This window comes from Chaetodon auriga, chromosome 17 (genome assembly GCF_051107435.1).
Source record: "Chaetodon auriga isolate fChaAug3 chromosome 17, fChaAug3.hap1, whole genome shotgun sequence".
Classification (NCBI taxonomy): Eukaryota; Metazoa; Chordata; class Actinopteri; order Chaetodontiformes; family Chaetodontidae; genus Chaetodon; species Chaetodon auriga.
This window is the reverse complement of record NC_135090.1, coordinates 17,101,571-17,116,113: the sequence shown is the minus strand read 5'-3', so window position 1 is coordinate 17,116,113 and position 14,543 is coordinate 17,101,571. Positions and strand designations below refer to the sequence as shown.

The 14,543-nt window shown below is 43.8% G+C and overlaps 1 protein-coding gene across 6 annotated transcripts in view; it reads right to left on the bottom strand.

Annotated features, from left to right (window-relative positions):
- The window catches only part of LOC143335575 (RNA-binding motif, single-stranded-interacting protein 3), a 266,419-nt gene that overhangs the window by 55,850 nt on the left and 196,026 nt on the right, over positions 1-14,543 (bottom strand). For all 6 annotated transcript variants that reach the window (XM_076755107.1, XM_076755109.1, XM_076755108.1 and 3 more), the window contains 2 exons: positions 12,725-12,882; positions 6,450-6,529 (listed from right to left, as the gene is read on the bottom strand). In XM_076755107.1, the coding sequence (XP_076611222.1) occupies positions 6,450-6,529; positions 12,725-12,882 (238 nt within the window). The remainder of the gene's footprint in view (positions 1-6,449; positions 6,530-12,724; positions 12,883-14,543) is intronic.

Genomic DNA, 14,543 nt, shown 5'->3' with positions numbered 1-14,543 from the left:
CCAGGAGCCAGAGCTCCTCTCTTCTGCCTAAACAAACTTTGAAGCCAATCAAAGGGCTTATATTATTTTTTGTGGAAGGGGACTGCAGCAGGTGAATACTTTATATTTCAGTGACAGATCCACTCAGAGTGGCTCCTCTTTCTCTCTCTCCTCCTCCTCCTCTCTGAGCTAACCGTTGACTTCGCTCATGATTGATACAGTTCACTGGCAAAACAAACAAAGCGTGACAAATCCAGATTATTGTCTGTGGGCGAGATAAGGTTATAATGAGAAAGTGCATCGGGGGAAATTGATCCTTTTTCAGGAAGCTGTCTGATTTACTGGGAATGCCAATAATAACTTCCTGTGTGTCCTGCCTCTAATGGGAGCCGGGTGAAGTCAGGGGTGGGGGGGTGGAAGGTTTGTGCATGGAGGACAGATTTCATTACAATGCAATATCCTGAGAAGTGCATTTGAAAGGGGGTTTTGGTGGCTAATTATTATCCGTGGCAGTGGATATTGAAAAGCTGTCTGATTGTCATTGTGTATCACAAACAGAGACAGAAATATAGCCAGTTTACGCCGGGTGACAGCGGCAGTAAATGAATTATCAATACATAATGGATTTGACCTTTTGTTTCTGTCAGAAAAGAGGAAGGAAAACATTACATATAAACAATTAACAGATCAGCACCCACACATGACACACAGATGCATCATGGGAAAAAAACGTGCCTTGGCATGCTTGGAGAGGCAGCCATGTCTGAGACACTCTGACAGCCAAGCCACCAACCTACTTGGCTGCACGTTAAATCTGCTCGCCATAGGGGGGAGAAATGGGCCTGCTGACAGGCCAGTTATTAGCCAGGGGAATGTGGGAGGGATTGCAGAAATTAACATGGATTACTCAAGTATGACTGACAGTTTCAGAAGGGCTTTTTGTGACTTACCAAGTGATTTGGGACTTGCCTTAATTCAGCGAGGGACGTTTTAATACCGTGGGCTGTCTCTGCTATCTTGGCACCGTTGCCTTGGTAAGGATGCCAACAGGGAGGGAATCTTTTTCTGCAACAGCACCCCCAGCAACAGCTCCCCTACCCTCAGTGGCACAGGCCTGGTGTTCGTGCAAATAATGACGGGATGTGTCTGCGGACCAGCACTTGGAGTTCAGAACTGTCTTTTGGTCTATGCTGTGTTTTCTTTAAAGGGGGTCTTGCTGAATCGCGGCCCCTTTGAACGCTATCTGGCACAAGCCTGACAGCTGCGGTGGTCCCACAAAGCCTGGATGTCATCTGGATCTCTGACAGATCAGAGAGGTGAATCAGGAAAAAAAAAGGGAGCTTGATTGGGATTTTAATCACACCCATATTCACATTCAATATGGCTTTTGCTGGTGGCTTAAATAAACTTTTTAGAATAGGGTACTTTTGATCTGCAAGACAGAGAAAGTCACTCTGGTTTGACAAGAAATTGTGAAAACAGGTAAGGGTATACAGAGAAATACCAGCATGTAGTAAAAAAAAAGAAAAAGAAAAAGAAAAAAAAAGAGAAGCAGGAAAGCTTGTACATATTGCATGTTTCCGTTTGGTTCCATCTCCCAGGGCCACTGTGGCTGCTTCCTGATGTGGTTTCCATTATTTATCCAGCATCTATTGGACAATATTGGAGCCGACTCTCAGCTCTGCTGCCATATTGGCAGCAGGACAATGGAGCAAGCAACAACAACGGAAGTGAAAAGGAAGAAGCTGCAGCGTTACAGCACATTCAGTCTGGACTGAATCTCTGTTTGCACAGTTAGACATTCATGAGAATGCTGGATCCATCAAAGTCTGGTGCTGTCGTTTGGCAACGCTCGACACTACCTGTATCTAACCCCTCTGAGAATGCACCTTCTTGTTTATTTAGCTGTTGTTTGATTGTTGACAATGAAATTAAGTTAAATTGTACAAAGAGCAGTGATTCGCCTGAGCAGCACAGCACAGCACAGACAATGTATCAAATGTTATCAATTTCCTTTCTGCCACGGAAGACACACAATATGGCATGTGCATGAGATTACTCACCTGCCAAAACCAAACAATAGCTAATGTATCTCCGGTTCAAATTACATTTACCATAGGGTGTCATCTCTAAGCTGTTTAATGCATTGTGGGACGAAGGGCTTTAATCAGCAAGGCTCAGTGGAGCCCGCGGATTAAATCACTTTTTATCTGCGCTTCCTTTGACTTTCCCAGAGCTCAGGGTTGCAGTGTAAATCATAATGCGTCCCTGTTGGGCTCACTTCAGTATGGTTTATTGCTGTAGTAACATTTCATAAATTCCATTTATTTTGTGTATTGAGTAAATCCACATCCGCTGAAAAACAAGGATAACTCTTTATTCTCACCTCCAACTACAAAGTTGATCATTTCTCAGGAAGGAGTTTACTGTGTCAACACGAGTGCACAAGCCCATCTACGCAAGTGTGTGTAACCTATGTTCCTTTGTATACACGTACGGTGTGCGCATGTCCGCACGTGCACTGTTGCACGTAAATGTCCACCGGTGAAGACGCATAAGCGCGTCCATGCATATTTTGGCATGCGTGTACTTTATCCATGCGCGTGTGTGCAGCATGTCAATGACTTTGCATCTGTGTGCGGGCGTATGCACACTCACAGCCGACAACAGCGACAGGGAGAGCGGCTGCCGCATTGCACAGAATAGCTAAACAGCTGTAGTGCTCCATCAGGGCTATCGATCATGTCCCTCTCTCTGAATCGCAATCAGACGTGGGCAGAGCAGAGCGGCTGGAGCAGGCCTCGGTGACTCGCTTGTTGGGCGAAAGCTACGCACCTCTCATATCAACCAGGCCTCACCAAACAAACCTGACCTGGATACCTGATTAAATGCATCTACATGCAAGTGCCGTAGCGCTTGTTTCGGTCGGACTTCTAAATTCAAGTTCCAAACACCCCCGGTGGTGTGTTTTATTACTTATAAAGGATATAACAGTTACTTGTTACTTATGTAGCAGTTAAAGTATTGATAAAACCACACACATACTGTTCATGCTGCCTCTCAGTAGCAGTATCAAAAGTGAATTAAACCATATTGCATCTAAATAACACATATAACCACTTGAATATTCAAAAGTTAACAGTAAGAATAGGGAAGCTGTTTAAGTATCATTAGCCGCCATCTGCTTTCATCTCCTCACACTGTATGTCAAGTCAACATGTAATCATAAGGATGTTAGATGTTATTGCATTAAACTTAAACAGGACGTGTATGGAAGCTGTCTATGGTGCCATTAGGTGCCATCTGCTAGCATCTCCACAATCTTCTGCTCTCTATGTTCCTCCTCTCTGTGTCATTGCATTGTCTGCAATTCAACGTTAACTTCCTGCCAATATGGTAACTTCCTCTCTGATTAGTTTCCCATGGTCAGTTGAATTTAACATGCACATATTTACTATCTATTATGGGACAGCACGGTTACAACTCACTTTCCTTTTGTATGTCACTGGACACACCATGAGTAGAGGAGGGTAACTATAACAAGATCAACTCCACACACACACACACACACACACACATACACACACACACACACACACACACACACACACACACACACACACACACACACACACACACACACACACACACCTCTTGACACAGTGTGACTGAATGGCTAAGCCGGAAATGCAGAGGCATGTCAGATATGGACTTGAGAGGATTGGTAAACGAGCTTGGTACACTGAGAAGAGTTTGTGCATGTGTATGCGCTTGCACGCATGTTGAAAGTGTTGTGGTGTATGAGTGCTGGCGTGTGTGTGCTGCCACAGCGTTTTTGCGCATGTCTGTGGGCTGTGTTTCAAATGCTAAATGGTGGAAAAAAAGGATTTCATTAGCATTATATGGATGTTGACATTCCATTCAGGTCAAAGTTAGTGGTGCATGACTATATTTGTGCTTATGTGGTTTGTGCATGTGTGTGTCAAGGCTCACGCAGTGTAGTAGTCATAGCTGTCACACAAGCACACCCATGCACGTGCACACACACACACACGGTCCTGCGTGTGGCGAGGGCCCCCGGGGGGTGCCGCTGAGCTGTCATGGCGGGATGGATGAAGAAGCTGCCCTGCATAGCAAGGGGCTCTGGGGAAATACCACGAACATGACACACACAAACACACACACACTGACACAGACTCTGTCAGCACACAAATACAGTATGTATGTGTTCACTCTCTGAAATGCATAAATTTAAATATGCAAGCATGAATCAGAAAGCAGAAACAAATACAAAGCAGTGAGAACACATAACTTGCACACTTGTACATACACGCACGCACAAATACGCATACACAAAGGGCCATTTGCTGCTGGTGTGAGGAACAGAAATAGCCTCGGGGGGTCCTCTGCAGAGGAACATCTGAGTTTGATAACAGAGGAATGTCCAGAGATCTCAGTTTAGCACACAGCATATCAACATGGACAGTGTCAGAAAGCGGAAAAAAAGTACACTTCCTCAACCGCCCACCCTTTAATAAACTCAAAACTAGGAAAAAAAAAAAGTATCAAAGGAATGACAGGGAGGGAGTCTTTTTCCAACATCTGAGGGAAAAAAGTTGATATGTGCAGACTCGACAACACTAAATCTTTTTTTATTACAATTTGGCCATTAGCTTATAAGTTTTAGACATCGTTCCTATCAGTAATACTAACATCAGAGTCACCAAGTCAATTTATGAGATGTGTAAATGAGGCTTTGTGTCCCATGTAAATTTTATTGATATTTTGGGTGGGCTCTTTGTTGGTTTACCTCCAAATGAAGTGGCTTATATAATCTAGACAGCCCGTTGGCTTGTTTACAGCCTGTCTGATCATCTGGCTGCTTGTGTTTCTTGCCCTGTCAGGCTTTGCTGTAACAATGTCAATAGATTTCCAAATCTCAGCAATTACTCTGGTGAGTACAATTGTCCTCCTAAGTGATACAAATGGTCGCCAAAAGTACCAAACTAAGACCCGTTATAATGAAGCGAGTGTTTGATTAGCGTGTGCATTACCTCATATTACAAATGGAAACTGCACAAGGAACAGTGACAGCTTTAGCAACAGCCAGCCGTGTGTGCACACGGGCAGACATCGACGGAAAAGGGAGATTTCATGGACCCTTTAGGAGGGACCATAGTAGCACCAGACCAGAGCAGACCTTGTAAACTTAACCATTCTTAATTCCACAGAAGGATTTCCTCGATCAGGGCAGTAAATCTCCATGCTTGGCACAAGCCTGAACAATCCATTAACAATAATAAAGCCTGAGCGGCCGGGAGATAGACCCTTAAAGGGGAAGGTCAGCCTGATATTACAGCTTTAAAGGTTTCCTATTACGGCTCAACTTCAATATAACCACTCACCTTGCCTTTAATGGCCGCTGGCTATGCAGTGGCTAAGCATATATGGAGAATCTAAATCGAGTCTCTCTGAGATATTACTGGATAGTCGAGAGCGATTTATGGGTCTGTTTCTGTGGTGCTGGTTGGAGGTGTGAGTATGGTTAATAAAATTGCCACAGGGGTGAAGGAGATCTGCTCGGCATCGCCCCACGTCCTGCTGGGACGCATTGGAGGCTCCGAGCGCTGCAGCACCTGGCCCCAAAAGTGCTTAGGCAGCATGTTTTTTCTTCATCCTGGCCTTTTCCTCTGACTCCTTCTTTCATATCTTTCCTCGCCTTCCACCTCACTTTTCTTTCTGCAACCACCTCTTGTCACCCGTCCTCCCTTAGAGACTTGCTCTGTTTCCAACATTTCCAATGCTTTGTCTCCTTTTGTTTTAAACTTTTGGGACACCGATGTCACTTTGGACACCGAATAAAAGGCAAACTTCCGCGCTAACACACAGTGCGGTACAATCTTGTCTCTACATCTGTCTCCATTTTGTGACAGTCTTTCTCCCAACCTCTTTCCCCTGCCTGCTTTCTCCTTGGCCAGCTTGTTCCACTGTCTACGGTGACTGCAGAAAAGAGATATAGGAAGGAGAGAGGACACAGCTACAGAGAGCAGGAGCAGGAGAGGAAAGAGGGGAGAGTGCAAGCTCTTAAGTAGATTGCAAAGAACAGCACAGAGGCATGAGTGTGAATATTAAGAGGGTTTTCTCCTGCCCGAGAAGTTCCAGCCTGCAGCAGCAGCACCACCAGGGACGAAGAGAGACGGTGACAGAGAGAGAGAGAGAGAGAGAGAGAGATGGGTAGAGGAAGAGACCCATAGAACCGTCAGCTATTCAGCCACAGCCACGGCAGCTAGCTTCAGGTGTCAGAAACAACGGTGTACACAATCTATCAAGCTGTCCGGCAGATCTGAGATGAGAAATTACCATAATTGAATTAGAAAGGAAGTTTCTCATTTCAAAGGTGATGATTTTCCAAGAAAGAAAGGAAAGGGGGTGATGCAGTAGTAATGTAAAGCAGAGGAGGGGAGACTCACCTGGAATGCCTGGCGGGGTTTTCAGGTATTTTCCGTTGAAATGCTGTATCACTACTTCACACTTCTCTGTGGACTCCATCCTGCAACAAAAAAGGGACGCACAGTGTTTAATCGAAAGATATTCACGATCCGTTTGAGGCAAAGGTTGAAACTGTGCAGTCATTTGAAATAAACGTTCTTAACCTCTAGACTAAATGATGACACGAACGGAGAGTGCTTGTGGTTAATATGCTGAATTGCTTTTTCACTTTTAAACCATCACAAACAGATACAAATACTTCTGGCACGAGAAACAGTTCAGCACCCATCTAGACCACGGTACCATTTGTAAACTAAAATAAATTAGAGAGAGGAGTGCTGCAGTCGATTTCATTTTCTTTTTTAAACAGCTCAGTCTAGCCTGCTTCCATTTTGCAACGGGGCCCTTCACACGTAGAGCATGAGGTTAAATACTGCTGCTGATGACACATTTACAACAATAAGGAGTCACCCGCTAGAGTGTGTCCTGCTTGCTGGGTAATATCGCTCTGTTCATTCTAAAAACCCCTGTGAGCCTATCCAGAGTCTGTCTGTCTCTCTGCTGCAGAATGTCACCGTCTGCATGAGTCAGAAGTTCATAATGAAATTCAGGGTTTGCAGGGAAAGACTTGTTACTCAGCCTTTCTCCCCACCTGAGAGAAAAGACAAAGCAGAGAAAGATGGAAAGAACAAGTGAAATGGATGCAGGGATGTAGAAGAAGTAGGAGCAGGGAGATAAGTTATGAGAAGGTAAAACTGGCAAAATTTTGGAAAGTAATGACTCCATTTGATTTCCAGACTGGGAGAGAGAGCGGGAGGATACAGGAAGCGGACTGACTCATCTCCCGTTTTCCAGCCACTGGATCAAACATCCATGGGCCGAGCGGCTGACCAGCAGGGGGGCTCTGATCTCTCACATCATAAGCACACAGACACTAATGCTCCCACACACATCACATCAAAACATCTACATAAGTACAACAAACACATATAAAAATGCACACATGTCGGCGTGCCCACACGTATCTCTTATCTTTCTGCTGTGTTGGGAGGAGAACTGCAAACTTGCGAGGAAATGTGAGCAAGTTACAGCTTAAATCTAACTCTTAATCTTTAACCCCATACAACACATATAAGTCAAATTCTATAACTTCAAATCATTTCCTTATATTTTCCTGAAGGAACTTCATAGATTATTATTAAGTGTATTTTTTGGCAAAATGGAAGTTATAAGCTATACTGACATGTACGATTCCAGTGAATTATTTTCAGTGAGAAACATGCTTCATCCCAGCCACCTGAAGCTCAATATCAGCCAAACTAATGAGCTTGTGGTGGACTACAAAGCTTCAAACGTGGATGTTGTTGTTACAAGTTGTAAAATGTAAAAGCTTCACACACATTTTCAATCCAGAGATCTACACAATCAACGCAGTTTCAAGGTGGACGATCAATTCAGTGTCTGACCAAATGTGAAATATGGTCCCTTCCTGTTCCTGAGTGGTGAATAAAGGCCAGAAAAGTGTTTTTACAGAACATTATGATGCCACAGTGAAGGTGACCTTTGACTTTGTGGATATAAAATGTCACCAGTTCATCATTTTGTCCTATGAAACATTTGTGTAATTTTTGTCACAATTAGCACATGAATTCTTGGGTCACCGCCAAAAATGTGTTTTGCACGGACACAGTGACCTTTGACTACCAAAATCTAAAAAGTTCATCCTCCAGTCCCTGTGGACATTTCTGCCAAATTTTCCCTCAAGACGTTAAGGAGATATTGAAAAGTAGTCCCTCCAAGTATCGGACAAATTAACATTTTGACCTGGTGACGGCGTCATGTCAAAGGTCAGAGGATCACCAGAGTTCCTGCAGCTCATCCTGAGGGGAACATGAATGTGTGTGTTTCACCGACAACTAAGAATGTGAAGCTCATAGTCGTGCTGGAGGAAAAGTCATTACAATTTATCCTCTGTGCAACAGATAAATAAAAATCAAATTTTCTGTCAACCCATGCAGCAGATGTTGACATATTTCACTTTTTAAGTTCAAACTCTGACATGCTTGTGATGCTTCAGCAGTCATGTAGATATTTGTACTGAATTTCATGGTAATTTATCCATTAGTTGTCAAGGCCTCTCACTAAAAGCCCTAAATCTGCTGGTGTTAAGGGAAAAGTGGAGCGCCTCACACACTCCCAACAACAACCTTGTTGGGACCATGAATGTCTGTCCAAAATGGACCACAGCAGCGGACCGACAGCCGCTCACTAACACTACATCCCTCGAACCATGCCGACTTGCTTTCCTCTATGCAAAAGGAGATTTCTATATATATCAAACATTAGCACGTTAAGTCACAGTAACACATGCCTCGGGCATGAGTTTGCACTTAGTGAAGATTTGTTACCGTTCAGACCTTCAATATATACTCACAAAGGACTCATATTAAAATGAGGCAGCTTTTAAATGCAGGCTTGAGTGATCGCTGTGCCTATGGTAATATCCTGTTGGAATGTGCAGAATCCATTGCTTTTCAGATTTTCATGCTTTATTCGCTCTCACCTCCAAGAATACTCATATCATCCTGTCAGCCTCTAACTTCTCTGTCCGCTGTCTCTCATCCTTCTCCATCTCTACCTTCATCCTTCTTTTTTTACCATAGCTTCTTTATCGTGCTCTCCGTCCCATCCATCTTACTCGCCGCCCGTCTGCACCTCTTCTTTTTGACGTCTCTCTCATTCCTCCCCGTCTTTCAACCTTGGTTATTTCCTCCATCTTTCAGTGTTACCCTCACTCTCTCCCGCCCCATCTCTCTTACTTTCCGTGCCCTCCTTTCCTTCCCTCCATGTCCATCCTTTTGTTTCTCTGCTACGCCCTATCCACATCAACATCTTTCTCCCTTTTCCTCTCCCTACTTCTCTTTTTAGAATATGTAATCTTTCACACTTCCTGCCATCATCCATCTCTCACTGACCCCGTATCCACCCTCGTCTCTACTTCTCTCTTTTATTCCTCTGTGGTTGGAAAGACTGATATTAACCAGCCGGCGTTACTTGGCTGATCACTAATCACTGGCTTTTAACTATCATTCAGCTGAATCATAGAGGACGTGCACGGGACAGTTGGGACGCTGTGTAAAACATTAACAAAACAGAATGTGATAACTTGCTGATCCTTTTTGACATTGAAAACAATACAAAGACCATATATTTAATGTCTGACCTCTTCAACTTCATTGATTTTTGTAAATATCTGCTTACTCTGAATTTGATGCAGCACACTTCAGAGGCAGCTGACAGTACCTGACAATATTAAATACTCAGTGCTACACACACATTTCGCACTTCACATTTACATATTCATTTTATTCATTTCTAAGTGTTAAGTAGTTTTATGTATGCATGTATTGCACAATATGTCATGACTTATTTTCTACGTGGTTTTTATTTTCCTCTGTTTACATGCTTTGGGAACATTTTTTGATTGAAAGCATCCTGGCAATAAAGCTTCACTGAAGTGAATATACGGCGTGTTCATGTTTACATATCATCTGTATGCATGTACGCACACATTCATAATATGCTCCTAATCCACGTTCACACATACACGACTGCACTTAATAGGCCAATAAGGCTTCGATAACGCTTCCACTTTAGGAGACAGCCCCGTAACACAGAGAGGACCTGCATGAAGCACGGCTAACCTGTTTATCGCTTTTGCTCTCTTCCACTAAAGCCTAACAACCCCGTGCACAATGCATGCTCAACTTAGTGCCTGTGAAATAATGATTTATGTGGCTGTGTACCGCATTATCAAAACAAAAGCTGTGTGAGATTATTTGTTGGGGTGTTTTGCTGTCCATTTTAAAAGGGCCTGAGAATAAACAGGCTGAATGCATCACACAGCGTTTTGAGTGATTCTCTGACTGGAAGTGTTGAGGCTTAGCTTCCCTCGCTAGTCCCTGGCGCTCTTTATCCGTCCTCCTCACACCCCCTCTGGCTATTCATTGTTTGCCTCCTCCTCAACGCTGTATCTCCTTGACTCTTTCCAGCAGTTACATTGTAGAGACAGGAAACCGGAGCGTAGACAAGGAGTAAATAAGGCAGACAGGCTGCAGAGTTAGGGAAGTTACAGGGAAACAAACCGGTGGTCAGACTGTATGTTGGTCAGTCACGCTTTTGGGGTAGGCAGTCAGTCAGAAAACCAGCCGGTTGGTAGTGAGGCAGGCTGGCTTTTCTCTGTGTGCTGCCGGTTAATGGCATCAGGTGCCGCTGTCTGCAATGATTAGTGCTGGGGCTGGAGTAATGGGCTCTGATAACAGTAATGGATCGGCCCACAAACACTTAGCTCAGTTTACTCTCTCTAATGCCCCTCATGGCCCAACCCTCAGCAGCTGTCTGTCTTTCTGTCTGTTGACACAGCTAATGGGAGCTCTGAAATTCATAAAAATACATAGATTTCTTTTTTTCTCCCTTGTTTGAATCTTTCTGCCGTCTTTTTCTGTCCCGCACTCATCAATTATGACCCTTCTCTTTTTATTTTATCCCCTTATCTAACGAAAACACCACTCGTTCGCTTCTCACATTTTCTTCCAGACACCCACACTCGCTCGTTTCACTTTCTATTCCTCAATCTCTCCCCGTCTCATACTGCCTTCTCCATCCCATCACCTTCTCTTTCTCTTCATAATAACCTCTATGATTAGTTCTTTTTACCTGGCCATTGTTTCACACTCCTGTCCCTCTCTCTCCTGCCGGCTCACTCTCCCTTTCCATCACGTCTCCTCCTCCTCCCACAGAGGACTGCTTGAACAGGTGGCTTGTGGCAGGTTGTTGCTGTGCTCTGCTTGTTGGCCTGCAGGAGGCTGCCTTCCTGTCTGTGTGTGTACGTGTGAGAGTCTGCTTATGAATGCCAGTGTTGTGCACATGTGCATGCATTGTGCTTGTGCACAGGTGTGTAGGAAGCCTGTCTGTGCATATGCTCATTTTTGTGCATAAGTGTCAGTTTGTGTGTGTTTGTGCTTGTCTGTCCTGCTGTAACCTGCGGTAATAGAGCAGGGAATAGGAGAGGAGTTCAGCCAGAGCAGGTGATTAAGAAAAATCCCTGCAAGATGGCGGTTCTGTGGCCGTCAGTGGCCTCCTCTGGGTAAACAAGGGAGGAATGTGCGGAGAGGAATGAGAGCCTGGTGGCTGCTGCCGAGGACAAGGACAGAGCGGTTTATGACTTTGGGGGATTAACAAGCTGAAGTGGAAACTTTTATAAGTAGAAAAAGAAATAAACTGTTCAGTGGTAGGCTGGGTGGAAATATAGCAGCTCTGGCTAAACTGTAAGGACAAGGGGGTGTGCTGGTATCCATGAATGCACAGGCAAATGCTGCCTTCAAATGGGGTCGTGTTTACTGTGTTCATGGGAAGAGTGCATATGAATGTCGTGGTATTCACCACCGCAGAGGTGGAAATTTTTTGAAAGCTCTGAGTTAACGAGTTTTGACGTGTTTGATGATGTTTTCAGAAAAGCTGGAGGCCGTGGAAGCTCATTTTTTTGGCTAATGGTAAGCTAATATATTCTAATTTTAATCTTCTATGAAGTTTTACTTTGTAATTTTATAACACGGTAGAGCAATAAGTCAAAATTTCTTGGAAAGAAGCAATGAAGCGATCCAAGTTGACGTCGCCTAGCAGCGGTCTTCTAACGACTTAACCACTTGACCGCCAATTATATCGTGTACGTGACTTCCCATGTCATAATCAAGACTTTGCAAGTTCCATTTGAAGACAGCAAAAGAAAAACTCATCCAGTGGCAGACGTGTTGCCAAACAGGCTTGGCAAATCTTGTAAAGTTCTCACTGCACATAAGCAGGATTCATCTGTGTCTTTTTAGAGTGAATGTGTATGCACATTCTAAGTAGTGTGTGCCTGTATGCCAATGCATGCATATATGTATGTGGGTCTATTTGTGTGCCCTTGTGCATGTGTGTGCTTCATTGTGTGCATTTGTAAGAGTGTTTGCACAACTAACTGGGTCAAATCCATTTGCAAATTATTCCTTGTTACTGCTGCAGCATCTACAAAGTCCCAGAAGGGTGGGGATGCGAACCCTGAGCACAAAAAATGTCAGTATGGAATTTGGATTTCACTCAAGTATAGTGTGAGGCCACTACTTAAAGATCAATTATTGCTTCGATAGCAGAAGTAGGATTGACTGCCTTGAAACTGATGCCTCCATGTCAGATTAGTATCATTATTATTGTGTACCTGGCGAAGCCAACTCCTCTGCTGACCCCGTTGGCATCCCTCAGTATCCTCGTGGAGATGACGTGGCCCAGGGGCTTCAGCATGTTCTCCAGCTCCTGCTCGTCCATAGACACCGGCAGGTTGGAGATGTACAGGTTGGTGGGGTCCTGCTCCTGTTGCTGCAGGGCCAGGAGAGGGGAGGAAAAAGGAGAGGAAAAGATGAGAAATAATCTGTCAACAACAGTCACAGTAATTGTGAAATATACATCAGCTCTGTGTCATGAGCCGCCACATAACACATGGCAAAGCTGCCAACAGTGGAACCAAACTCTGGCTGAACTCACATGACGCTTGGCCTTAATGACACTCCCACATTCATATGCTCCCATGTAATATGGATACATCAATAGTTCACTGTGCCTCTGACTCTATGAGTAAGGCAGTGAGTGTGTAGGCTACATTATGGACCTGCGTGTGTGGAAAGTATTATCAAATTGCAAGTCTGTATTAACATCTAGCATGCTGTACATATTTACAATAGTTTGCATGGAGTCTTCTGTCTCTTTTCACCTGATTTTAAATGTTTGGTTTAAAGATCAAGAGAAAGATAGATAGAAGAGTGAGAAGCTGTGTAGTGTGTATTGTACCGACAGCGTTTTCTCTGTAGTGCCCAGAGGCTGCTGCTTGCTAGGTGAAGCTGCACAGCTGGTGGTGGGCTGAGCCTGAGGTAGCAGAGGGCCCTGTAAGCTTTGCAGTAGAACAGCTGGAAACAGCAGCCCAGCCCCACCAGTCAATCAGTCACTGAGCCAGGCAGCCACCATGTAAGTCAACCAGCTATCCATCCATCCATCTATCCTACAGCTCCTCTCTAAATTACGAATGAAACTACATTATGTCATCCTTATCTCCAATTATGTATCTTTATGATGCTGTATGCGCGTTAGCATGCTCTTTTCTAACGTATCAAATTACATTCAATCCATCCTCCCACCCAGGTACTGAGTGAGCTATCCAATCAGGCAGCCCGCCAGATTCTGATCTGTTAGCAGCTCTCATTCATCACATCTCGTCTTTATCCAACATCCACATCTCCAAACCTTTCATCCAACAGCAGCCAGAGGGACCACCCCAGAGTAAAGCTAACAAAGAGCAAAAGCAACATTACAAAAAGGCATCTATACGCTGTGGTTGGCGGTCAGTGTAATGTGATGAATAAATGCATTCTGCAACATTTTGAAAAGGTTTACATGTGCTTCAGTTCACCGTTATTTATAGACAGACTGTAGAAATTGCAGCAGGCGTCGCAGATGTTTTGGATAATTTTGAACAGATCTTTTAAGGCTGCCTTTGTGAACTCAACTTTGACTTAATGTATTTAATGCAATCAATCCATTAATAACCTCCCTTAACAGAAAGCTACATTATAATCCAGTTTATATCAATAATGTGAGCAGCAGAGGGCCTTTGAAAGGAGCATTGTCATGTAGAAAGGCAATAATCTGTGTGATGGTTGGGATCTATTATGCAATAATAAGGAAGGCTACTTACTGTATCTATCCTGAATAACAATATCAATTCAGCGAGACATGCATCTATAAACATTTATGGAATGATATAAATGCTAAAGCAAAATGGCCAAGTTGGCCAAGTCTAGTCTAATAAACTTTAAAAACTGGCAACAAGACAAGAAGAGGAGAAGAAAGGACAAGCAGAACAAGAAAATTAAGACAGCAGTGTATGAACCTAACCAAAATTTACTATAACACACACAGCTTCTCTCCTAAAACACAAAGGGACTTGTAATCTGTTAATAGCACTACTTCACTTTGAATTCAGTTGA